General features: G+C 42.2%; 1 protein-coding gene across 1 annotated transcript in view; it reads left to right on the top strand.

Annotated features, from left to right (window-relative positions):
- STPG2 (sperm tail PG-rich repeat containing 2) overlaps positions 1–27,120 on the top strand; it is a 213,773-nt gene that overhangs the window by 116,147 nt on the left and 70,506 nt on the right. Inside the window, exon 12 of the mRNA XM_083398448.1 lies at positions 1,782–1,912. Within this exon, the coding sequence (XP_083254574.1) occupies positions 1,782–1,912 (131 nt within the window). The remainder of the gene's footprint in view (positions 1–1,781; positions 1,913–27,120) is intronic.

The raw sequence follows: 27,120 nt of genomic DNA, 5'->3' as shown, positions 1-27,120 counted from the left end.
CCTAGAACCCTTTCTTGTTCAGACAACACTCTGCTCTGCTTCTCCAGCTGCTTACCGCAAAGGACAAAACAACATGTGGATCTATGGGATCCTGGTTATAGCTGCAGCAGGTCCTGATATCCCTTCCATGAATGAAAGAACCATCCAAAGCCACCAACAAATAGAGGGCAAAGTGTAGAAGGATGGGGAATATTTCTGTTCAAGCTTAGCTTGGAACAATAGCCAGGACTGAAACAAGACACTTTTCTGATTTTGTATATAAACCTAAAGTGGAGATACTTGAGGAATTTGATCTTTATGGATTCTGATGCAGATTAACCCCATCTGTTTCCCTTGGACTAATGTGCAGATTGGAACATGATGTTTGAGTTTTCAGACCAAAAAGTTGCAAAATACATATTTGGAGATAAAATACATTTCAATATGTTTGCCTTTGAGTGAAGCATTTGTGTGAGTTTTTTAAAATGAGATCAGTATGGAAATGGAACAGATTTATGAGTGAATTCATATGAAAGTCATATGAACCAGAGAGAGACTGATTTGTCTTGTCCTTAAAATAAAGTGCTGTGCTGAGATTTTGTTGCCTTACCCCATTGAGGAGTTTTGAGGCTAAACTACTATGAGTTCCTTGTAGGAAAGGTGGAATTTGCATTTAATAAGTACAAGTTGGTGAGGCACAATTTCCTGAAGTCACGGCACTTTTTTTGGTCATTGTTAACTGTTGACACATTATGCACTTTGCTGCATTATTTGATCCCCATTGTATAGTTTTGAAAAATGGAAAAGCTACTTGCTCAGAAAAGTACTTTTTCTTCTCTTTGAGCAAGAGATTTTTACAAACACCTACCTCATAAAAGAGCAATTTATTCTTCTCCCAATTACTACTTGACCTGTATAGAGGGTTTTTTCTAGCAGTGCCTAAGAATTTCCTGAAGGCACGTGATGTTGTTGCATTATTAAACCCAAACATGTCTCAGACTGGCCATGCCCTGGGTAGGAGAGTCCTAGGATCCACTGTGTAATTTGTTTGGAGCTTCCCTGGAGAAAGTGTCAGATATAAGTGTAACAAGCAAATAAACACATTTGTTGTTTAGTCGTTTAGTCATGTCCGACTCTTCGTGACCCCATGGACTAGAGCACGCCAGGCACTCCTGTCTTCCACTGCCTCCCGCAGTTTGGTCATACTCATGTTTGTAGCTTCGAGAGCACTGTCCAACCATCTCGTCCTCTGTCGTCCCCTTCTCCTTGTGCCCTCCATCTTTCCCAACATCAGGGTCTTTTCCAGGGAGTCTTCTCTTCTCATGAGGTGGCCAAAGTATTCAGCTTCACAATCTGTCCTTCCAGTGAGCACGCAGGGCTGATTTCCTTCAGAATTGATAGGTTTGATCTTCTTGCAGTCCATGGGACTCTCAAGAGTCTCCTCCAGCACCATGATTCATATAATTCATATCAATAAATGCATACATACATAAATGCAAACAATTGTAATTGATATGTAATTGATACATATCATTCTGCAAACAAATAATCTGGGACACTAGTAATATTTTCATTCACCAAACATTGGAGATATCATGTTAATAACATGATAGACTGTGGTAATGATGTGATTTATTTTATTGGTACATTTTTATGGAACTCTGAGATTCTGATGGTAATCTCTCACTTTTCTGTCATGACCTGTGGTTTTGACAGGAAAGCTGCCTTCAACGCAAATGCAAACAAGCCTCTACAAAAAAATCATAAAAATTAATTCATCTCATTCTCAATTCTCATTTTAGGACCAGGGGCATACAGCCCAGAAACAAGCAGCTTAAGGTTGAAAACACCTTCCTATGTTGCGGTATACGTTTCCCAGGTGGAACGTTTTAAAGAAGCAAAAGATGACACTCCTGGACCCGGGACGTATGAGGTATGTTAATTGGGCCTTCGCCAATAATCTTACATCACAAACATGTAGGTACATAACAACCTGCTATGATGCTGTTGTAGTTGAGACATTTAAATAGTGGGAAAGCAAAAGATTGGTGCTTTCAGTTGACAATAAGAGAGAGAAATACAAACACGGCTTTGGTTCCTGGCTGCAGCATATGTAGGGGGCAGAATTCGATTTGATGGAACTGCCATAACTGTTTTGTGATTGACATAAACGGGATAGTTCATATGACTTAATCTGGTTTTGTGCAAGTTTTGTATAGGTAATCCATTTTATAGAATTCTCTGCACAAAGAAACTAGCTTGGCAAATTCAGCTTTTGTATGATGTCAGGTTCTTTTTCCAGAAGGCACTTACTCTTCTAGAGTTGAACTGTGATGGCTGAAGTGTCATCTTCTGAGCCCTGAAGTTGTATGGTTTTTGCTTTGAGTGTGTTTGGTTTGATGGCTGTTAGCAATGAATTGCTGTATTGTATATGGCAGGAATGGGGAACCTGTGGTCCTCCAGATATTGTTAGACTGCAACTCCCAGCCATCCTGGCCACTGGTCAGGGAATATGGGACTTGTAGTTCAACAACCTCTGTAGGGCCATGGGTTTCCCATTCAAGGTATAGTATTATTTGGGGGTGGGGTTAGGCCATTTTATGGACTTTGACCAAGAAGCAGGATAGACATCTAAGTAATAAATAATAGTTTTATTTAAAATTAAGGCAGACGTAGCAGCCTTTGCACCAAAGAGGGAACTGTGTAGCCAAATTTATAACTACAACATAAGAAAATTCAGAAAATCTTGAGCTTTGAGGCGGTGAACTGAAATCTCACTGCCCCGTGACTTGACAAACAATTCATACAACCTAAAGCACATGTGCAAATTGCCAGGTGTTGACTTTTCTACATCACCTGCTGCCTGTCATTTGAATCTGCACACATATGCATTAGTCGGCTGCACTTGAAATGGCTTTTTATTGGGGCTTGTCATACTTAGATTGCCCTTTTCCAAAATCTGCAAATATAAGAATATAATGAAATGCCCCTGAGGGTTCATTTTTCTTTTAGTTCATGAATTTCACCTGCATAATTGAAACACATACATATGAAGCAAGTTGTTCTTGCCCAGTGCTCTCTTTTCTGACTACAGCAGCTTTCCTAGTTCTCAGCCAGGGAAAGATCATCCCCAGCCCTGTTGTCTGATATCCTTTAATTAAAAGTAAAGGTAAAGGGACCCCTGACCATTAGGTCCAGTCGTGACTGACTCTGGGGTTGTGGTGCTCATCTCGCCGAGGGAGCCAGCGTACAGCTTCCGGGTCATGTGGCCAGCATGACTAAGCCGCTTCTGGCGAGCCAGAGCAGCGCACGGAAACGCCGTTTACCTTCCCGCCAGAGTGGTACCTATTTATCTACTTGCACTTTGATGTGCTTTTGAACTGCTAGGTTGGCAGGAGCTGGGACCGAGCAACAGGAGCTCATCCCGTTGCGGGGATTTGAACCGCTGACCTTCTGATCGGCAAGTGCTAGGCTCTGTGGTTTAACCCACAGTGCCACCCGTGCCCCATCCTTTAATTAGAGACATATAAAACTAAATCGGGTACCTTCTGTATGCAAAGCTCATGATATCCCACCTGAGTGGTATCTCCTCCCTCTTGAGGATCAGTGATCAATTAATAATATAAATAAAGACCACCTCTAACAGCTCAGGCAGGGAGGTTTTGGGCTGTGGAGTGGACAGCACAAGATCCATTGTTCTGTCTCTCTGGCTCAACACCAGGTAGAATCCCTCACACAAATCCCTAAACATATCTATGAGTGAGAGCAAACTGACCCTTCCTTGGTGTTGTAACACTGCTCACTTTGGCAGCACATATACTAAAATTGGAACGATACAGAGATTAGCATTTTTGTATTTTTGGTTTCTATGGAAGCCGCCCAGAGTGGCTGGGGAAACCCAGCCAGATGGGCGGGGTACAAATAATAAATTATTATTATTATTATTATTATTATTATTATTATTATTATTATTATTATTATTATTATTATTATAGCATGGTTCCTGGAGCCCAGGCAGACTCAACTAGGTTATGTTTGGCCCACATAGCTCACCTGTGATCAAATTGTGAATCAGAGATATTTGATTGTGATGGGTGCATTACCTGAAACCTGGGCAGGTGAGCTAAGTGAACCAAACACAGAACCAACTGTGTTGCGTCTGCTCGGGTACTTGGTGCATCCTAGAAGGGAGGAAGAACTAGAGCACAGAAATTTTCATAGGGATTATGAAATTTATTATTTTTTTCTACTTCACAACTATATCTTAAGCTCACTTCATATCTAAAGGGCACATTATCAGGACTGTCATCCAAAAAGAGTGTGCAACAAGGCTAAGGAATCCTCTTCTCAGAGCAACTAAACTCCTTTAATCATCTCAAAACACAAAACACAAAAGGACCTTAATGTGCTAGTGGCTTTAGAAAAAATGAGAAAAACAGTGTGTGCACAGAAATGCTTTTTTCTTTTTCTTTTTTTGTGTGCCCTGGTTTAGGTCTGTATGCTGTACTATGTAAAACATATTTCTAGAATGGGAACAAAGGTGCCTTTTAGACTAAGCACTTAACAAAATTGTATTGTACAATCTATTATACACCGTGCTTCTGGATTGCTCTCTCCCTGTCAAGTCTACAGGGCTAGATTGCAGATGATCTCTTGGAGGTAGGTCAAGACTGTCAAGTTCCAGCAGGGTTTGGGAAGATAACACTGATTGGCTCATTTTTTTCTGACTGTGAATGCAGGCTAGCAGAAGTTTTTCTATATATAGCTTTCTGTTTCAATTATATTTTGCATGCTTTCATCATTACAGCCTACACTAGGCCAAATATAGGTTAACAATTCATTTTCAGAAGGACAAAAAAAAAAGTGTATTTATGTGTTCTGTTGTTCAGAAAATGGTTTTTGGGGGTTTAAATTGTAATGGTTTTCGATTTTGAGACTTTATTGTTGCTACCGTGAGCTACCTTGAGAGTCCTTTGTGGATGGAATGGCGTTCCCAGCCCCCCCCCTCTCTCTCTCTCTGTGTGTGTGTGTGTGTGTGTGAGAGAGAGAGAGAGAGAGAGAGAGAGAGATTGCCAAGCGTGTAAAGCTAAATTGGTACAAGTTAAATGTGTGTAAGTCTACTGTGCACAAAATTACAGTTATACATGTGATATTATATACAAAGGCTGTGCACTCACTCCTAAGACATCCATGAAGTTTTAGGCTTGTTAAAATGCCTGTTCTTTTATCTTTCAAATTCAACTATGGAGGAAGTCATTTCCAACGGGCAGGTAGCAAGAAGCAGGCAAGTCATCTGCTGACTGCTGTTCATTCACCAAATTAACAGGACAACCTTGCCTTCTAAATTAGCAAACTGCATGCCTGGATAAAAGTTTTCTTGAATGAATTGTGCCAGAAATTTATCATGTATGGTGGTGGGATCTGCACTGGTGGTAACTGAGTGAGCCCTTGGGGTTGTGGTGGATGGAAATGTTGACTCAGTGTCTGGCACTTGTGAGGAGGATAAGTTCCATGCTAGAGATCATTGGAAAAGGGGACTGAAGATTAAAATTGCCAATATTGTGGTGCCTTTATACAAATCTATGGCGTGAACACATGGAATACAGTATACAGTTCTGGTTGCCTCGCCTCTAAAGGATATTGTGGAACTGGAAATTATTCAGAAAAAGGTAGCAAAAATGATCAAGGGGCTGGAACAACTCTCCTGTGTAGAAAGGTTACAGCATTTAAACTTTTTCATTTGGGTGAAGGGCAACTAAAGGAGAAGGGTATTATAGAGGTGTATAAGGCTATTGTGACTGGTGTAGAGAAAGTGGATTCCCTTAGAGAAACAATTAGACATACCTTTTAAAATGCACTTGTGTGAAACACATTTCCTTACCTTGCACCTTATATAAGCACCAAAACTTCAGTATCGTTTCATTATGTCTGATATCTTGAAAATGCATTCCTAAGAGAACTTCAATTTTGCTAGCTTTTATGTTCACAAAAGTGGCTCTTACCAGCTCTTGTGGTCATTGCAATATACAGCAGATGGTATGGGCATTGTACTGCATATAATACCTCTTTGTGAAAAAGTTTTTGGTACAGTACTGTGTACTGTTAGTAGAGCTGAGGAAGGTCTTGATCTTGCTGCAGTTTGAACAGGCACCGCAATTCCCACGCAACAACTGGCTTCCACTTTCCCCCATCTACAGTACTGCCAGGGCATTGTGATTTCCCCCTCGACATATCTTTCAAAGCTTGTTGATATTTACATGCAAATATGGGACCATTCTTGCCTCTGGGAATATTTTCTAACAAATACCAATGCTTGTAAATGATACCCTTCACTTGACTGGTGTTTGCATCAAATGTTAGCAAGGTTTGTATTGTTAGGAGCAGTAAATTGTTTTGTGTATGATTGTATTTTAAAAGTTATGTCTGCTTGTTGCATTAAGGGAATAAAGCCTTAGGTGATAAGTCCTGACATGAATTGTTGCCTTTTAAAACCCCTTAGAATTGCTTGTTTTAAATAAATACTTATATGTTTGCATGTGGTAGCAAAACACGTTATATGTTTTTCCTGCCTCTCCTGTTATATTGTTTCCACAGATTCCTTGGGCCAGGGATTGTTTCTCACTCTGTGTATCATATGGATACCTCATATGGCTTAGTCAATAATGGGAAGGGTTGACTGGGCCCAGTGGAGCTGAGTAGCATTCATTTTTGGTGCCCATTGCTAACTTGGCTACAGGAGGGAAGGCTTTTTCATCTTCTTTGCCCTGTTGCTTTTGTTGTTGTTGTTCAATCATTAGTTGCATTGGTTTTCAGGCTTTCAGGGGGTGAGTGCACACCATGGGGAGATTCAGTGCGGCTTGGAGGGAAGGAAGGTGTTATGTACTGAGTTGAATAGGATCCAAAAGGCAGCAGCCTGATTGGTTCTAGAACAATAGGATTCAGAATGCAGCAGTCTGATTGGTCCTAGAACAATGCAGCAGTATGATTGGTCCACAGGAGCCACCCAGTCCAGCTCCAGGTGGAAGTGAATCCGCAACCTGATTGGCCTACAGGAGAATCCCAGAATTAGCCAATCACATGCGGCCCATTGTGTAAATAATGTATATAAAGCAGATATTTTGGGGGAACTTTCATTCCTCACTACTATGAGCTGAATAAAGAGCATGAAATCCACACTCGACTCCGAGTATATTTCAGAAGGATTTAGGAACACAGGCAATTGCCTTATTTTGAGTCATACTATTAGTCTATCTAGTTCAATATTGTCTATACAGACTGGCAGACTGACTGACTGGGTTTGGGGCAGGGGTCTATCCCAGTCTTACCTGCAGATGCCTGAGTTTGAACCTGAGACCTTTGGCATGTAAAGCAGATTCTCCTCTACTGAGTTATGGTCCTTTCCCAAGGGGAAAAGACAATTTCAGGTACTCTGAAGTGGTGGGATGGTGGCTCAGTCAAGCCAATTGGTACAGTGGTACCTCAGGTTAAATACTTAATTTGTTCTAGAGGTCCGTTCTTAACCTGAAACTGTTCTTAACCTGAAGCACCACTTTAGCTAATGGGGCCTCCCGCTGCTGCCGCTGTGCCACCGGTGCGCAATTTCTGTTCTCATCCTGAAGTGAAGTTCTTAACCTGAGGTACTGTTTCTGGGTTAGCGGAGTCTGTATCCTGAAGCATCTGTAACCTGAGGTACCACTGTATAGCAGTGTCCTCATTGCCCTAGGGTTCATGGATGGAGGGCCTCCTTGACCCACCTTTAAAGTGTGTGGGCAGAGCTGGGCTGGGTTGCTTGTACAAAGTGAGTAGCAAGAGACAGTGTTTCCTAGTTCTCATCTAGGTTCTCGCAGTATGTGTACAAGACAACAAAGCCTGCACAGTTAAGAACGTTGGAAACCCACTATGCAAATTAATACAGTGGTAGCCCATCCTTGCACTCATTTATGGTGGAGGAACAAGTGAGAGAAAAATATTTTAAATAAATAAATATTCTGTATTTAATAGTCAGATGTCCATATTCATAAGCATGGAAAACATGTCTCATAAGCATACATGCACACGTACACACACACACACACAGTTGTAGAAAATAATCCTTTCCCTTTTGATGTGATATTTCAATTATAGCACTGCTTGTGAGAAACCCAGTGGCATAATATATACTTTATTTTACTAAATATATTCAGATATGTTAACACAAGCAGGAACGGTCAATTTATATACAGTGCATGCAAATTAATCCATCATTTTGAAACAATTTCTACCTGTTAGCCAACTTTATGACATTTCTGTCATGCTGAATGATAGGCACTTCTTTAATTTGACAGTGGGAAAGTTGGTGGTATGTCAAATCTTTTTTAGTATTCAAGAAGATCTACATGAAAGCTTTACAATGCAAAATTTCCTTTTATTTTTCATATGTAGAACATTTTGCTGCCTTTAGAAAATGTATTATTAAACTGATCTTTGGCCTAGTGTAGGCTGTAATATGAGAGCTTTCAAAATATGATTCAAAATAGAACAGACACATTGAGAAATATTTCTCCTAGACTGTTCAGTGTTGCTTAGTAACTTATTATGAACAGTATATTTGTTTTAATTTTTATTTCTCTGACACAACAGTTGTGCCTGGCACTCACAGCTTAAAATGGTGCATAAGTAGTCCATGTCTCAATAAACTTACAGCGTAATCGTCTAATGTTGCTACTTTGTTAGACATTATTATGCATCATACATAATATTTATTTAAAGGTTCTTCCTTGCACTGTAAGCCTAGTACATACAAGAACTTAAGATAGGGATGTCGAATCATAAGCAGTGGCCAACCTTCTGCTAGCTGGGGCCTTACTCTTTTCATAATAGTTACCAATACATTGCAGTGAGTTTCCAATTTCTGTTTGTACAAATGACTAAAAGTGTTGTGAACTGTCAGGATAGTGGGGAGGAGGAAGAGGATCCTGGTGATGAGTGGTAGCCATGATTGGGACACACCGGGTCAAGCTGGGGATGGGAAAGGAGAGTTTGGTGTAGAAAATAGAGGGTGACAGAGGATGGTGAGGGGATGGGGGTCAGTGCATAGGAACCAGAGCTGATGGACCCATCACCAGAGCCAGGCTTCCCATACATGGCTGACTTCTATGTACTCTGACCCCTGGATTGGCTGTAGAGATGGGAACTTGGCCTGATTGGACTTTGGACCTGTTAGCTTCCCAGACTGCCGGACTACATGCTAGCATCTGTCATGGAATCATGTACAGCAGCGACACTTGCCATGGTACCCTGTGGTTCAGGACAGAAAGATATAATGAGGTTACTCTTCCTATTTCTTTTAGTTCTATGTTCTGGTAAGTTCTAGGTTAGATTACTACAATATGTTACACCCTGGGCTGCTTTTTTATTTTATTTTTAAGAATGGTTTGGAAACAGCAGCTAAGGTAGAACCTACCAACCAGATTTTTTACTGGGACCAGATGGTCTGAGCATCATATAACACCAATGCTGGACTGATTGCATGGGCAGCCAATTTGTGTCTAAGCCCAACTCCAAGGGCTTAACTTTGACCAATAAAGCCCTATATGGCTTGGAGCCCTGATACCTAAAGGTTTGCCTTTCCCCTTACGAACTTACACAGATGTCCAGAGGATGGTCTTTTCGATGGCAGCCGCCTGTTTTTGGATCACTCTCCCCAGGGTAATTTTCCTGGCACCAACATTGTCATCTTTCTGTTGCGAGGTGAAGATATTTTTAATAACAATAAAATACAAATAATTGCAGCTTACAGCATATTTCGAAACACAATAAACCATCAAACATTAAGAACTTCCCAATACAGGACTCCCTTCAGATGTCTTCTGAAAGTTATATAATTCTTTATCTCCTTGACATCTGAAAGGAGGGTGTTCTACAGGGACGGTGCCACTACCAAGAAGGCCCTCTGCCTGGTTTCCTGTAACTTCACTTCTCGCAGTGAGGGAGCCACCAGAAGACCCTCGGAGGAGGACCTCTGTGTCTGGGATGAACAATGGGAGTGAAGACTCCTTCAAGTATACTGGGCCGAGGCTGTTTAGGGATTTAAAAGTCAGCACCAACACTTTGAATTGTGTTTGGAAACACACTGGGAGCCAGGCATTTCCCCAGGCATTTGGGTAATAACACTGTTCTGATTTGGGGGCTGATTTAGGTGTTTATCTTCTTGTAGGTGTGGTAGGGTATTCTTGTTTTATAATTGGCTGTTGTGGGTGAACACTTTTAGTGTGTAGCATTGTTTTGATGGAGGCATTCACTACGTATGTATTGTATATTACTTTTGTTGTAAGGCACTTTGAGACTTACTTGGTTGTGGAATGTGACAACCAAATTAATTCATTTATCCTTAGGGCTTTCATAAGTTTCTGAAAATCAGATGAGTTTTGAATAATTTGATTCATATTTTCCTGCTTTGAACCTGAGGCGTTTAAAATCAGTTACTACTACTAATAGTAATGACTGCTTGCTTCAGCTGCTAAATACACAGAAATATTTGGTGCGACTAGGCCTTGAGAGCTGGCTGATGATTTTAGAACTGTTTTATTTTCTTGGACAAGATTGAGACCTTTCAATGTATTAAAATTGTAATAATATAAACAGGGCATTATGATTACCATGGTTTGGTGCTACGTGTTTCTGTGAACTTGGGTTCCTCAGAAATTTAACAGGGGTTCCTCAGTGAGGAGATTAGTAGTGGGAGGGCACTGTTCCCTGAAATACAGCTTCTAGCCATTGTTAATATTCCACAATGTGCAGTCACAATGAGGTGTCTTCTAGCTCTTTCTCTCTCTCAGGGCAACAATGTGGCCCAAAAGGCTGATTTGGGTACACATGAGCTGAATAAGTATTTTCCCCTGAATGCGCGTCAAATCCTTTGAGACTTGGACCAGAATACAAAGTTTCCTCAGCAGATGAGTCAATGTAGAAGGCTGCAAGTCAAAATATACTGTTATACTGGAACATGCAGAGCTCTCTGTAGCATCCAAACTGCATATGTTGGTGAGATGTTAGCTTCTGCTTTCCTGTGAGAGTAAATTATTCATTTGGTTCCAGCACACAACCCTAATAGCATTCTTCAGCTGGCTGCGGTATGCCAAAACGTTATGGATTCAAATTAATTGCAATTGGAGCTTTGAAAATAAGCCCATCATGATGCTGTAAGGGCTGAAACGATGAGTTAGTGAAATGTTGTTGAAGCACTGGAAGAAAGAGCAGCTGAGGCTCCAAATCTCTACTGCCATGTGTTGCAGCCACCACTCCAGCTTAATGCTTAGAAGATGACTTTATTATACAAATAAAGAATCTGACCACCTCCACACAGCATGAATCAAAAAGCTATGCTTCTACAGTGAACAGCTGTGCTACTGGCCAGGAGCCTCTGTGTTTATATCTACATCAGCCGCTTCTCGTCTTGGCAAGGGTATGTGTGCGCAGAGCTTTGCAAGGAGAATGAAGGATGGCATCTCTGTAGCCGTGGCTTTCTTAACATAGTTTGGGTTCTCTTAAATGTTGTGATTCAAATATGGAGACTATCATTTGCAAGATATATTGTTTATAGAGATGTGCTACAAAAGGATCATTTGCACTGTCTGTAAAAGGGAGCAGTTTTTGTCTAGGCAACAATCTAGCATGTTGAAGAGTTTTTGGAAGACATTAGAAGGACTCTTGAGAGCATAGCATATTATATAAATCCTGTTGTTTGGTTCGACTGCCATCAATTCCTCCCCCTACATAATAATATTGTGCATACGCGGAGGGACTAGAAGTATCGTGTAATTTCTTGAGTGTATGATACTCTTGTTGGAGTAAGAACGTCAAACATTTAGTTCAGTTTCCAGATTTGTTTTAGATAATGTGCATGAGCATTAAATAGTTGCTCTGGGGATAGATGCAGACGCAAGCAATATTCTCTTTAAGCTATATTACACCCTAGGAGAACAGTTTGCCAAAACTTGTTTTTGGATACACTTTTGCTGGCACAATTCTCTGAAGTTCTGTTGTGAATTTCAGAGTGCTAGCATAGTTGGCCTATTTCCTCTTCAGTTCACAGTAATGTTATCATCTCTGCATCTGTGTGCCACCCACAGAAAATGACTGATACTTCTGAAAGCAGCTTAATAATTGGAATATTACTCACTATTGGAAGTCAGCAAAGTTTCTTTACCACTACATTTTGTTTTTCTTGAAGGCTTAGCACCCTCACTCTCCTTGCTTGCCCTTGGAGTCTGGAATGGATGAGGGTTGTTTGGCATTTCTTATCTTGAATGGGTGAAAAGCTGAAATGAAGGAGTGAATGAAGGAGCGGTTGAGCACTTCCTGAGGGAAGATTATGCAATAGGGGTGATGGATGCTTTGGGGAGGCCAAATGAGTGGTCATTTATGTTGCTAATCAGCTTGGACCTCCCTTACCATGGCATAAAGAGAGAGAGATGCCTCAGGTGATGAAGACTAAGGAGTGAAGAACAGACAGAGCTGTGTGCCATGCATCCTGTGCTGCACCCTCTAAGGTAGTTTGTTGCATTTGAGTGCAGTGAATGACTATATCCCATCTCCACTATTGAAGTAAGATTCAATACTGTTTAGGCATGTATCCAGGTTAGGCATGGAATGGAGTGGGTGTGTGGTTAGCGTGCACTGGATCTGGCTGGGCAGCCGGGGGCGGAGGTCACCAGGGATGGGCCCCATTTGTTATGGTTTTCTATCCATTCTCCTCTTCGTGCAAAGATGCCATGGACTCTTAGCAATGTAGTAGTACTATTACTTACATTAAAAAAGTAAAGGTAAAGGACCCCTGATAGTTAAGTCCAGTCGCAGATGACTCTGGGGTTGCAGCGCTCATCTCACTTTACAGGCTGAGGGAGCTGGCGTTTGTCCGCAGACAGTTTTTCCGGGTCATGTAGCCAGCATGACTAAGCCGCTTCTGGCAAAACCAGAAAAGAAGAAGAAGAAGAAGAAGAAGAAGAAGAAGAAGAAGAAGAAGAAGAGGAGTTTGGATTTGATATCCCGCTTTATCACTACCTGAAGGAGTCTCAAAGCGGCTAACATTGTCCTTTCCCTTCCTCCCCCACAACAAACACTCTGTGAGATGAGTGGGGCTGAGAGACTTCAAAGAAGTGTGACTAGCCCAAGGTCACCCAGCAGCTGCATGTGGAGGAGCGGAGACGCGAACCTGGTTCACCAGACTACGAGTCTACCGCTCTTAACCACTACACCACACTGGCTCACGGAACAGCTCACAGAAACGCCGTTTACCTTTCTGCCGGAGTGGTACCTATTTATCTACTTGCATTTTTTGGCATGCTTTTGAACTGCTAGGTTGGCAGGAGCTGGGACCGAGCAACAGGAGTTTATCCCGTCATGGGGATTTGAACCGCTGACCTTCTGATTGGCAAGCCCAAGAGGCTCAGTGGTTTAGACCACAGCGCCACCCGCGTCCCTTTCATTACTTACCATCAAACTGAGATCAACCCTGTGAGGAAGGTTAGGCTGACAGACACCCCCCCTTCTAGAATTCATCTCCTCTCTTCACCCCCTGCCCCATGCATGGGTGAAGAATAGCACTGCTAGCCATTTGTGATTAGCTGTGCTGTTCACAGTTATGATTGGGCAACAGAGGGGATGGACAGAAAACACTCCAGGGCATTTCTGAATGATAGGAAATGTATGGTTATTATTCGGGAAGGGACAACGCAAAATTCCTGGGCTAAAACTTTGGATTTTCAGGTGCAGGAAAAATACTTGGGTGGGGGGGACCTTCATTACCTTGCCCTAGGGACCAGTCACCTCACTACAGTGCACTGTGTTTGGGAAGGCAAAACCCGAGGTTTCCCAGAGTACAATGATACCTCCATCTTGTTTCCCAATAGTTCAAAATTAGAGAATATGGTACTTCAAATATGAAGGGGTGCCAACAGAACAAAAAGGATCTGTTTTATGATACTTATAATGTTGTTAAGGCTCATTGAATGCCAAAAATGGCAGAAAGTCACTATGAAAAATTGAAAAAGCCAAGTAAATAAATACATACAATATGAATGTGGTGTTCTTGTCTGCATCCTCTGTTGCCCCTGTAGCAGACGACTGCATTAGTCTCACAATGTGGACATTTCTGGTTTCCAGTGTATTCTATGTTAACAAATCTAACTCTCCAGCTTGCAGATCATATACATCTTGTCCCCCTTCCCCATTATGCAATAAGGGAGGTCTAAATTTTATTTCTAAAATATGATGATTATGTATCATTAATTTGTGTTCTCACTGGTTAGATAACAAATCCAGGTTAGCTGGCTAATGAGAAATGCCAGTAACAAATATTAAAATTAAACTGTAACACCCAAGTGAGAAAAATTGACCATGTTACAAATAAATCCAACCATCTTTTGTAATTTTTCATGATTAAATTGGTCTATTAGCCATAAATCATTCTGCATCATCTGCTAAGAAAATGGTAGAGTTATTAAAAGATAGTAAGTGCTTTGTCATTCTATTGAACAGTTTAGTGCATTAACTATTTTTAGGCCTCATTAAAATCATTTTAGTTGGGATTCAGTCTTAAATTGTAAAATGCATTTGCTGGGCCAAAGACTTTAAATTGTTCAGCTGTTAGTTGTTTGTTCCGGAAAAAGAGAAACTTTGCAGGTCTTTCATAGAGGCATAATGTCAGATTCCATATTCATAGTTTACCAGCGTGATATTAGGCATTTCTTTTATTACCGTACTTCATTCTATCCAGACTGCTTATTAAGAATAGTTTGCTAGTGCTCTGAATATGAGTGAATAGTTGACAATAAAATATAGGAGCTTCGACTGTCCAGCACTATAATCAGTCCATTTGTCTGCTAATGTTATCAGACCACATATGAAGATATTTATGTGCTGCCTACCATATTATAAATGGTCAGAAACATTTTGACTTTAGAAATAGTGGTTGATTTCCCCCAAATGTCAGTTTCTCTTGGCTATGCGAGAACTTCTGATGGTGTTGTGATTGATGAGAAAAGTTGCCACTGCTTCAGGCCAGGAACTGCAAATCCAGCCAGATCATCTGGTTCCAGGCCAGCTGCCACTGAAAGCAGCAACACAAGTTGTTTCACAAGCTGGGCTGTGGAGGATTGTGTGGGTATTCTTTTGTGGAACCTGATCATGCCACAGCCACTCAGGGGAGTGTTGGGTTGGGCTCTAAATCTCCAATCCCAAACACATCTATTTGGATCTATAACTTTTTTGGGGGGGGGCGTGTGTGGAAACCTTTGACTGTAACCTGAACTCTGATTCTAAACCTATTAGTTAGAAACACAGGAAAGTTATGCATGACTTATTCTTGCTTCCTGGTTAGGGTCCTATTTATAAAAGCAACATATAATTAGTTTGTTGTTTCTGATGGAACACTATACAAACCAGCAGAACTGACTTCAGATTTTTGTGGGCCACTGCCAGCAGGATTAACCCCTTGTAGTCCCCCACAACGTGAGTCCTGTTCCCTGCCAGCATCACAAAGGTAGATGGTACTAGTGGAAGGCTAGGGTTGGGGGAGGGGGGAATTTATTCTGTTCACATTTAAAGGCAAATCACATAACGAGCACTTATCTATATTCCGTGATGCAGTTCTGCAACTAAACAGTGTTTACAAAAATGAATAAAAATGGATATACTAGTGGAAATAATAATAAAAAAAACATTTCATCAGGGAAAGATGCTTGTGAAAAAGTGTACATTGCTCAAAACTGCATACAAAATGTGTTTATTAGGAGAAATTTGCATCCTTGGAAGGAGCTGAATCAGCAGCCCCCCCACCCAAAAAATCAATTTATAGCAGTAGCCACATTAGAAATTACTACATTTTACGCATCTGGAGTGAGGGTGAGGCAAGGAGGAAGGGTACAAATTTTGCACAGCTTTCTGTCTTGGTGCAACACACTCTAGTTGGATTCACCAGTCCTTAGGTGTGCCTCTGCTTGTTCTTATTTTCTGTATTATGCTAATGCTTTAAGAATGGAAGGGAAACCATTAACTTTCCTGGACTGTTTGCCTATATTGAGCAAATAACACTGTACCAAGTTGCTAAATTAACTGCTTAACCCAAGCTGCCCTCTTAAGTCACATCTTCACAAATCCCATTTTAGTTTTAAATGGACCCTGTAGGAACTAAAACACAGACAGACACAAATACGTGACTTAATTAAAACCCATCTTTAGCCACTCACAAATACCATTAAATTAGCACTAAACAGATGGGGCCAATCATTATTATCATTATGAGGGAAATGCTCTCATGGAAATCAGGGTTCTCCCCTGTCTCATCTACATTTGTGATATCCTGTGCCTGTAGAGATCTCTTGAGCTAAGCTTTTTAATATCTACCATATGAAATCAAAAGTTTATGGTGTTAAAGCACAACAGCAAAACAAAACAAAACAAAACATCCACTAATGCTTTGAGCAGCCAAAACTTCAGGAAGCCTGCATTTTCCATACTGTCACACATTTAACTGATCTTTCTTTGTGTTACAAGAGATCATGTCTCAAATGCACAAGACAAATTGGCTAGAGTGTTCGAAGGCGTTTCAGCTGGAAGGGTCATTACTGTGGTACCTCGGGTTAAGAACTTAATTTGTTCTGGAGGTCCGTTCTTAACCTGAGGTACCACTTTAGCTAATGGGGTCTCCCGCTGCTGCCGCACTGCCACCGCACGATTTCTGTTCTCATCCTGAAGCAAAGTTCTTAACCTGAGGTACTGTTTCTGGGTTAGCGGAGTCTGTAACCTGAAGTGTCTGTAACCCGAGGTACGACTGTATATCTAATCACCTGAACTTCCCATAGGTGTGGTAGTCTCCTGTGCTCTCTGATTAGCTAAAAACCAATCCTTATGGTTCAAAATAAAGGAAACTAGTCAATCAACTCCTTGGCATCTTTTTGTGTTCCAATTATGTTATGCTTATATTTGCATGTCGCACCGTTCCATAACAATGCCAGTGCATTGAGAGCAGCAGTCAAGATGCTGTGGAAATAAATGGGAAATTGACTGACTTTCCTGTGGCTATTAACCTTTGATGCCCTTTTACTGGCCTCATGGTGAGACCTTTTCCTCACTGAAGGAATGGTGTTTATTTCTGCTGTCTTTTCATTTTGTACTTTTCCCTTTTGTCCCATAATCATACAAAATATTGAAACGGGGGGGGGGGGGGGGCACAAGCGAGAGAGACCAAAAAGTTATCACTTAGGCTTAGCTGCTTTCTGGCATATTAACCTGACCTGTACCCTGCACAGATTAAAATATCTAAGACCCTAAGTGATGTCTCCACACATCCTTCTAAATAAGAGCCGTGTTATGTAAATTCAAGACACAATAACCTGTTGGAGATTGTGCCTAATCTGAATTGTTAACAGCTTTGCAACTAGTAGAGTACTTTCTTTCCTGTCTCCTCCCCCACAACATTTCCAATATTTCATGGTTACAATTATAGTTACATCCCAGTTATAATTATTATATTTATTTATATTAGATTATTTCATGTATATAGCAACAACATATATATGCATAATAAAATAAAGGTAAAGGTACCCACCCTAAACCAAAAGCTGGTGCTTCAACAATATATACAAAATGTATTGTGCATGTAACCAAATAAACTTAATGTTATAATGTTATGTTAAATGTTAGGAGTAATAATACCTTAGAACACCTTGAATTTTCGCCTGGATCCACATATGTGTTGCATGAGCAGAAAGGTACTTTTGCTTGGTGGGGCAGCCCTCACTGAATGCTCCTAAATTCCCTGTCCTGCTGCAGCGCCATTTAGTGCCTCATCACCCAGGGTTCCAGAGGGTATTTAGACACTATGGAGTACCTTTTTATGGGGTTATACTGGTAGAGAGGAGTATGGCAAGCCCCACTGTGCAAATTAATCTATCTCAAGCTTGAGACCATTAGGTTGAATCTTCAGAGTACACTGAATATACTGAATATACAGAGAAACTGAATATCTGCTATTCCGGATGTATATAAATCTCAGTAATCCCTTTTTGAAGTTTCATATTGTTCATTATGATTGTGTGCATAGTTTCAAACATTATCTTATTTTAATAAAAATCTATTTATTCAACTTTTCCATTTTGTAACATAAAGCATAAACACGAATTTTCTGTATCATTGATTTGAGTTAAACTGATTTCGCAAGAGATGATTATTTCCCTGCCTTTTAATCCCACGTCTGTGCCTTGGTACCTCATCACCAATCTCCATAATGTTTTTTTATGCTTTGTAAATATATTGCCCACTATTTTCTGCTATGAAAAGTCACAGCACTGAAAAAATAAAGCCTGTGGGCTATATCTGCCTATGGTAAAGATAGCTATTAGAAAATATTTACAACCAGCATCCATGCATCTGGAATTGGGGAATGATTTTGAGGTAGGCTCGATTCCTTCATGTGGAAAGTAAGTACTTGTATGGATATGTTTGTTGTATAGTGGTACCTCGGGTTAAGTACTTAATTCGTTGCGGAGGTCCGTTCTTAACCTGAAACTGTTCTTAACCTGAAGCACCACTTTAGCTAATGGGGCCTCCTGCCTCTACGCCGCTGGAGCACGATTTCTGTTCTCATCCTGAAGCAAAGTTCTTAACCTGAAGCACTATTTCTGGGTTAGCGGAGTCTTTAACCTGAAGCGTATGTAACCTGAAGTGTTTGTAACCTGAGGTACCACTGTATTTATTTCAACCATAGTATCTTAGGAATCTAATAAATAATTAACACAGTATGAAATCTCATAAAATAATCATGGTCGCAATCACATCATCAGTCAGGGCCAAACCAACAATGCTTTAGTGTGTATGGGGTGTTAGGGGAGGGGCAATACCTCTGACATTGCATTCCTTCTGGGGTGGTTTGTCCACCTTTGGTTCCCTCAGCGGCGGAGGAAGCCGCTCGGGCACCTGGCCCAGGGGCAGAGAAAGCCGCCCATAGGGGCGGGCGCACCGTGGGGCCTCTGGAGTCTGCATGCCTCCTCCCACTCAGCCGCCCTACAGATGGGGGGAGGCAGCGGGTGCCCTGTTTGGGCAGTGCGGAGCCTGAGCACACCCAAGCCACTGTGTCTCTCCCAGGAGAGACGCATGGCTCAGGCACACTGCAGGCCCCGCGGTTACTGTCGCCCAGCATTTTGTCACCCCCATCAGTGGTGACACCTGGGACGGGCTGCACCCACTGCACCCCCCTTCCTCCACCCCTGCCCCCCCCAACTTAGCTCTCACCAGTGGCTCCTAAAAGCATGTGACAGCAGCCATATCCTGGTAAATGGCTTCAATTGGCTGGCTAAACCAGGTGAGACTAGTGATGACAACAACAACAGTGATCAAGTTCTGGAATGGGAGATGTTGCAATAGAAATCCATGGTCCATTACAAGCTTAGACCAAATGACTCTTAAAGTTTGGCCCTGACTGTTGATGTGTTTGCTACCATCTGCCAATTGCTCCCTCTCAAAGAATTAGTGAAGGGCAATATCTTGGTAGACCATGTACTTTGCACAAAGAAGATTTTAGGTTCAATCCCCAGCACCTCCAGGTATGGCTGGGAAACATGCCTGTTTGAACCTGGAGAACCTTTGCCAGACGATGTAGACAGTACAGAGTTAGATGCAGCAGTGCTCTGTGTCGGAAAAGGTAGCATCTGAAGCAAACCCACCTCAGTGATGGGTGTGTGGGAGCTACTAGCAGAAAATCCTCACTGGAGTCAGAAAAGGCTCTTCAGGGTTAATTCCCAATACTCAGATGCCCTGAGCATGCGCAAAAGACTATCCTAATTGAGGATGGGACTTGCAACACCCCCTCCACATGCACACACATGCACACAGAGAGATTTTCTACCACATTCACATACACTAACCACTTTTTCATATTCTTAATCAGGGAGATTAAAATAGTGTGAAAGTAGTAGGTGTTTTTCTCATATAATGACAGTAATGCTTATACTGTACCAAATTAATACAAAGTGTAAAAATATGATCAGGTGATCTAACTCTTATGATACCTGAATTGGAAATGCATGTTTTAAAATCCTAGCTCTATCTGAACTCCTTTGATCAGCGTAGTGTTGAAATATATATATAAAAATCAGTCCAGTTAGCCATATGAAATGCACAATCTCAGTATCCAACAACAAACGAATACAGAGAATAGAATCTAATCAAACACAACTCTGTGTATAATAAAATGATCACCAGCCCCCTCCCTGACTCAATTTGGAATTGGGTAAACAATAACAATAACAATAACTAGCATTGTCAGAGAGTTTAAAAATAATACTTGCTTTATAATATGAGCTAGGCAAATAGGTATGGGGAACCAAAAATTTCAAATGTTGGTAATAATCTATGTTATAAATATAGTAGCCTATTCTTTGTATTTTCTTATCCAGGGGCATTATTTATTCCTGATATTTGAGCACCATAACAAAAAAATCTGGGTTGTGTGGAAGAGGAAGCAGCTACATTTGTTCCAGTTACAGCCATTAACTATAGTCAAGGTGCCTTTCAGCTGGAAGCGATGACAGATAGGTAACATTCCCACTATCAGATGCATCGGGGGACAGCAGGAGACAAAGTGCACTGGGATACAGGTGCACCTTTTCCAGAGCACTAGCAAGATGAATGCACCTATTGTCATCGCTCCCCTGCCTCCCCTTAGCCATTAATATGACAGCATTGTAATTGATGGCATGACATGGGACCTGTTCTGAAATTTCTTTCCTCTCCTTTAATGCTACCCCGTGTAGCTTTTGGACAGAGCACGGTTATCTAATGTGTCAACAGATCCGTCTTCCAATTTCAATCCATGCCATCCTGGTAATGACAGAAAATCACACACACTTGTAACACAAAGAAGTTATTTTCTAGGCCCAATGATGTCTGTATTAGCCGTGGTGCCCTGCAGTGGTCGGTTACATAGCAATGTCTAAGGTCAGAAAGATATTTATCAGGGTAGGAAGAAATGTCAACGTAATTCAACTCATCAATCTACCGTAGCAAGATATTTTGCATTTTAATGCTCTTCATTTTACTTAAACGCTTCCCCGGATGCACTATCCAAATTGAAAAAAGAAAGAGTTCAACAGCTCTGCTTCAGACTATGCTTTGTACCATAGATCATCAGTATGCATTAAACAAATGAAATGCTCTAGAGTCCAGGGCAATCTATAAGTGAATGTGCAGATTATGAATAACACAATTTCCTTTCCATTCTAATAATTGTCAGAAAAATATGGAGCCCCTTGGAATTTAATGGAAACATTTTTGAACATAATTACAATTTTAAGCTTGGCTTTATAATTACTTACCAGCCCATCAGTATGTCACACCTGGGAATTTTACCAAATAGCCTCAAGTGTTACCGTAATGCCCACAAAATTTGTTCAGGCTTTGAATCTGCAACCAGATTTGTCTGAAATATAAGGCATCACCATGCCAAGTATCTATCTGTAAGAAAGAATTGATATCTGTAGTGTGGTTAACTTTGGCTTTGTATGTTGCTTCCAGTGTTAAGAGAAAAGGAGTGTTAAGAGAAAAAGTGCTAAGAGAAAAAGTGTTAAGAGAAAAAGAAAAGAATGTGGTATCTTTCACTTAACTAACAATACACTTATTGGAAGTCTTCTAGTTTCCTCTTTGAGAAATAAATTTATAGGATGCTGCTTCAATTTCACCACAAATAGATATACGAACTACACCATTTCATTAGAAACATTGGCTTATTTAATTCTTAGGATGAAAGTTATTTATGGAAATCATTCCAAACTTAAGTGAATTGGTTTCAAAATTACCTTTTCAGTCAGAGCTGCCATTTTATAACAGCTTTCTGCCTGATAGCGATTGACCTACTGGGTAGTTCTCAAAATGCTCTTTATGAAGCAGGTGTCAGACAAGTAAGTACTTTTCACATCTTGAGATGTGGAATCTGTAGAAACACTAGACCACTAAGCACTGTGGAAATATTGGCAAAACAGCCTAGAGATGCATGTTCATATATGTTGTCTCGATAGAATGTGGATTTGGATCAGGGAGACCAAGAGTTGAATTTTATTTATTTATTTTAAGTAGTTAAATGCCTCTTTTCATGCTTACCAAGTGGTTTACAAAGCTCACCACATTTTCACAGGTGTACACTGTGAGAACAAAACCCATAAGACTAATAAAAATTGCTATATACTGTCAATTTTCGCCTTGTTCATGAAATCTTGCTTGCATCGCCTCCCTTCAAAACCTAAAATTACACCTCTGATGTTTAACACTTAGGGTTTTTCTTTTCTTTTCTTTAAAAAAAACATGTTCCTGATTTACAGTTCATTCTATACTTTTAATATGTTGAGGAAATAATTATAGATTCAGAAATGTCTACACTGAGTCACATGAATGTATTTAAGGAAATTCATAATCATTCAAAGCTGTAATTTTCAAGTTAGAGGAATAATCAGACTCAATAGGATGTTTCATTAAAAAGAAACACACTGAACAGCTGCATTATGGCATTATTTCAAAGAACTCCTTCCAGCCTTTTGGAAAGAGATTTAATTTAAGATGACAGCCATATTTATGGTGCTTGTTTGTCATGTGGAATTGTTTGTTTTGGCAAACCGTTAGTGTCAAACGATTATAATTTTATTGATGTAATATTTTCTTTTGCTATGGCTGAGCCTGCAAGTACAATCGTACTTAGAGATACTAGAACTCTCCCCGTCCCAGGAAATACACATTTCAGAATAGCAGTAATGGTATATCGTAGTCTTAAAGCTAATACTTGATGTATAAAATACTTAGGAGGGCAATATAATACTTTGATGCGAAGTTTTCAAAAGTTTGGTTTGCACGGTTTTAAATTATTGATAGGTCTGATTGATCTGGAATGGAAGATATTTACCCGAGTGACAGCAGTGTGGGAGTAACAATAAAATGTGGTTACATTTAGTGTTGTCACTAACATTTATATTTGCAAATACAAGCAACAGTTATGAACCTGTGAGCTTTTCTCCAGCTTAGATTTTACTGTAAGTCAAGCTAGACAACAACTTATTCATTCTTTATTTATTTCATAAAAATTATACACTGCTTGATTGTAAAACAAAAACTGAGAGCAGTTTTGAAAAGATAAAATAGCAAAATCAAGAAAAAAATACAGCCCTACATTAAAACAATCAAAAGTTTAAAATACTAAAGCTGCTTAAAATTACCCCAACTTTCTAAGCAGCTCGGCAGGCTTGTCTGAACAGGAATATTTTTTGCAGCTACCAAAAAGAATACAGTGAAGGCATCAGCTTGATATCAATAAGCAGGTATTTCCAAAGTATAGATGCTGCCACACTAAGTGATTGAGTTCGTATAAATGTGGATCGGGTATTACGCGGCACCTGTAGTAATGCCTTAAATCTTAATATTTAAATCTTAAATCTTCCCTCCCCCAAGTTGACCATCCAGCCCATAATTTGGAATGTTATTTGAAGCCTGAGTTGGGGAGTTTGCCCCATCATTAGTTAAAACTGGTTAAAGCACTGTTGGGGAACTTGCAGCCCTCCAGGTGCTTCTGTGCTAGAACTTCCCTGTTGGAGTCCAAACAACATGGGCAGGGGAGCGATAGGTTTCTCACAAAGTGTCAAAACAGTAAAGAGCAATGACTTGTGGCACCGTTATTCTATATTTACGTTTCTCATCCCCCTTGGCTCTCATTCTAGTGTTTCCCCTCAAAAATCTAGAACAGTTTCTCCCAAACTTGGATCTCCAGCTGTTTTTGGACTACAGTTCCCATCATTCCTGACCACTGGTCCTGCTAGCTAGCGATGATGGGAGTTGTAGTCCAAAAACAGCTGGAGACCCAAGTTTGGGAAACCCTGATCTAGAATGTAGTAATTATGCAATCACTGATTTTGCTATAAGGAAAGCAGCTTCTATATCTGTGCCCACCTCTCTCTCTCCCTTTTAAAATCTGAACCAGGTGCAGTCCCTAGCTTTTATGCTTGGGTGCATCAGTTACATCTGACCCTTGCTATCATAGAAGTAGTGATGTTTGGGAGAGTCTTTGGTCTGAGGAAGATTTGGATTTCCATCATGAATGGAGTTCAGCTTCCCTTGATGTCTCTTTTCAGTCTGATTTGTAGCTTTGGTATACCGTATTTTTCGCCCCATAGGACGCTCCGCCCCATAGGACGCACCTAGTTTTTTGGGGGGGAAATAAAGGAAAAAATTTTTATTTCCCCCCCAGGCGCGGGGGCTGGCTCGGGGGAGGCCTGAGCTTCCCAAGACCCCAGCCCCCAGAACAGGCTGCCGCCCCAAGCCTCGCGCGCCTGGCGGGACCTTCTGCCGGGCGCGCGAGGCTTAAGGACATCTGCCTGAAGCAGGGGGCGGGCTCCGCAGCTCACCCCCTGCTTCAGGCTGCAGGCTGCCGCCCCAAGCCTTGCGCGCCTGGCGGGACCTTCTGCCGGGCGCGCGAGGCTTAAGGACATCTGCCTGAAGCAGGGGGCGGGCTCTGCAGCTCCCCCCTGCTTCAGGCTGCAGGCTGCCGCCCCAAGCCTCGCGCGCCTGGCGGGACCTTCTGCCGGGCGTGCGAGGCTTGCGGACATCTGCCTGAAGCAGGGGGCGGGCTCCGCAGCTCACCCCCTGCTTCAGGCTGCCGCCCCAAGCCTCGCGCGCCTGGCGGGACCTCCTGCCGGGCGTGCGAGGCTTGTGGACATCTGCCTGAAGCAGGGGGCGGGCTCCGCAGCTCACCCCCTGCTTCAGGCTGCAGGCTGCCGCCCCAAGCCTCGCGCGCCTGGCGGGACCTTCTGCCGGGCGTGCGCGGCTTGCGGACATCTGCCTGAAGCAGGGGGCGGGCTCCGCAGCTCACCCCCTGCTTCAGGCTGCAGGCTGCCGCCCCAAGCCTCGCGCGCCTGGCGGGAACTTCTGCCGGGCGCGTGAGGCTTAAGGACATCTGCCTGAAGCAGGCGGCGGGCTCCGCAGCTCACCCCCTGCTTCAGGCTGCAGGCTGCCGCCCCAAGCCTCGCGCGCCTGGCGGGACCTTCTGCCGGGCGTGCGAGGCTTGTGGACATCTGCCTGAAGCAGGGGGCGGGCTCCGCAGCTCACCCCCTGCTTCAGGCTGCAGGCTGCCGCCCCAAGCCTCGCGCGCCTGGCGGGACCTCCTGCCGGGCGTGCGAGGCTTGTGGACATCTGCCTGAAGCAGGGGGCGGGCTCCGCAGCTCACCCCCTGCTTCAGGCTGCAGGCTGCCACCCCAAGCCTCGCGCGCCTGGCAGGACCTTCTGCCGGGCGCGCGAGGCTTAAGGACATCTGCCTGAAGCAGGGGGCGGGCTCCGCAGCTCACCCCCTGCTTCAGGCTGCAGGCTGCCGCCCCAAGCCTCGCGCGCCTGGCGGGACCTTCTGCCGGGCGCGCGAGGCTTAAGGACATCTGCCTGAAGCAGGGGGCGGGCTCCGCAGCTCACCCCCTGCTTCAGGCTGCAGGCTGCCGCCCCAAGCCTCGCGCGCCTGGCGGGACCTCCCGCCGGGCGTGCGAGGCTTGCAGATGTCTTCCTGAAGCCTGGAGAGCGAGAGGGGTTGGTGCGCACCGACGCCTCTCGCTCTCCAGGCTTCTGCGAAAGCCTGCATTCGCCCCATAGGACGCACACACATTTCCCCTTCATTTTTGGAGGGGAAAAAGTGCGTCCTATAGGGCGAAAAATACGGTACTTTTGGTTCTGAAACTGCGCCAGTACAGGAGTTGAGTTCAGTTTTAATTAAACTATAATGTTGTAATATTATCTGCCCTGAACTTTTAGGATGAGGTGGACAGGATAGCGGAGAGGATTGCACCAAACGTGATTCTTCCTTGAGAGAATGGGCTATTTAATTGAATGCATATAAATCTTCCTCAATAAACAGATTTGATCAATGTGGAGTTGTGGCCATAGACAGTGCTTGGTGTAAAGATGATCAGCTCTTTTTTGAGTTTGGAGACTGCTGCTTCTCCAAACTTATCATCACTTTCTTGGTTTAATCACTAGGCTGAGTGTTCTAAAATGATAGACCAGGCTTGTAAATAACCACTCAACCAGTTGCCTCTTGCAAATGAGAAATGCCTCCTGATAAATATATGGAATTCTGTTGCAGTAGTTTTCCCTGGCTAACACAGGTATATGTAGGCTACTAACAATTTTTAGTAACGTCCATGGGCTTTCTTATAAGGCTGGTCTTGTCAAAAAAGTAGCCTGTAGTACCAGACTGGTTGTACTGTGATGACAGTATAGCTTATAGTTTGTGATATAAGGTAAGTATTGGTAGCTGTATCTCTGAATATAATATTCATGCTTAGTTATTTGTGAATTGGGAACCAACCATGACCACCCTGCTACAGACATGTAGAGATAAACAGAGCTGAAGGTATGCCCCATAGCTCTTGCAGCAGGTGTTTCATGTTTCCACCTTTCTGTCACCTCCAATATGGTGGTAATTTTAATGCACAGGTGTGAATCACAAGCATGAAATGGGCGATGGTAACAGCTGGATACATGTATACTAAAACTGGTGGCAGAGGGCTCTGAGCTGACCTGAGAGATGATCTCTGAATTTTGGGTTAGAGAATAAAGGCACGAGTAGCTCCATTCGTGAGATTGCATTGGCAGCATATGCACTTTTCTCTTGTGTTTAATTCTGAGACTTGAGTCACTTAAAAGTGCACGTATTCCTACTGGAAACAAATTGATCCAATAAGATATTGTGGTGCATTTCTGTATCTCTTTATACCTGCAGGATAGTGGGAAAGTTTCGTTGTTGTTTTGTTGCTGTCTACCATGCCTGCTGTTTGCAATGTGTAAAATGTTTATGACGAGCTTGATGTGTGCCAAAAACCAGCAGGCCCACTGGTGGGAAGATTATCATCATCCAGATATAATAAAAAGCTTCTAGAAAAGTGCCTGTAATACAGGCTTATTTTTCTGGCACTGACAAAGATTTCTATTTATTTTAGTAGTGCCCGCTAGCACCATTGTATTTAAGGGGCTCTTAGTATTTTCATTAGAAATTCATTTTCAGGACTTTTAAACTCAGCTGGAAACATTTTGCTTGGGGATGAATGTTGTATAGAGGTTTTCTGCCAAGGGCAGCTTCCTCTACTTCCC

The sequence above is a fragment of the Podarcis tiliguerta genome (assembly GCF_965153285.1).
Source record: "Podarcis tiliguerta genome assembly, chromosome: 9".
NCBI lineage: Eukaryota > Metazoa > Chordata > Lepidosauria > Squamata > Lacertidae > Podarcis > Podarcis tiliguerta.
This window is presented reverse-complemented; position numbering and strand designations above follow the sequence as displayed.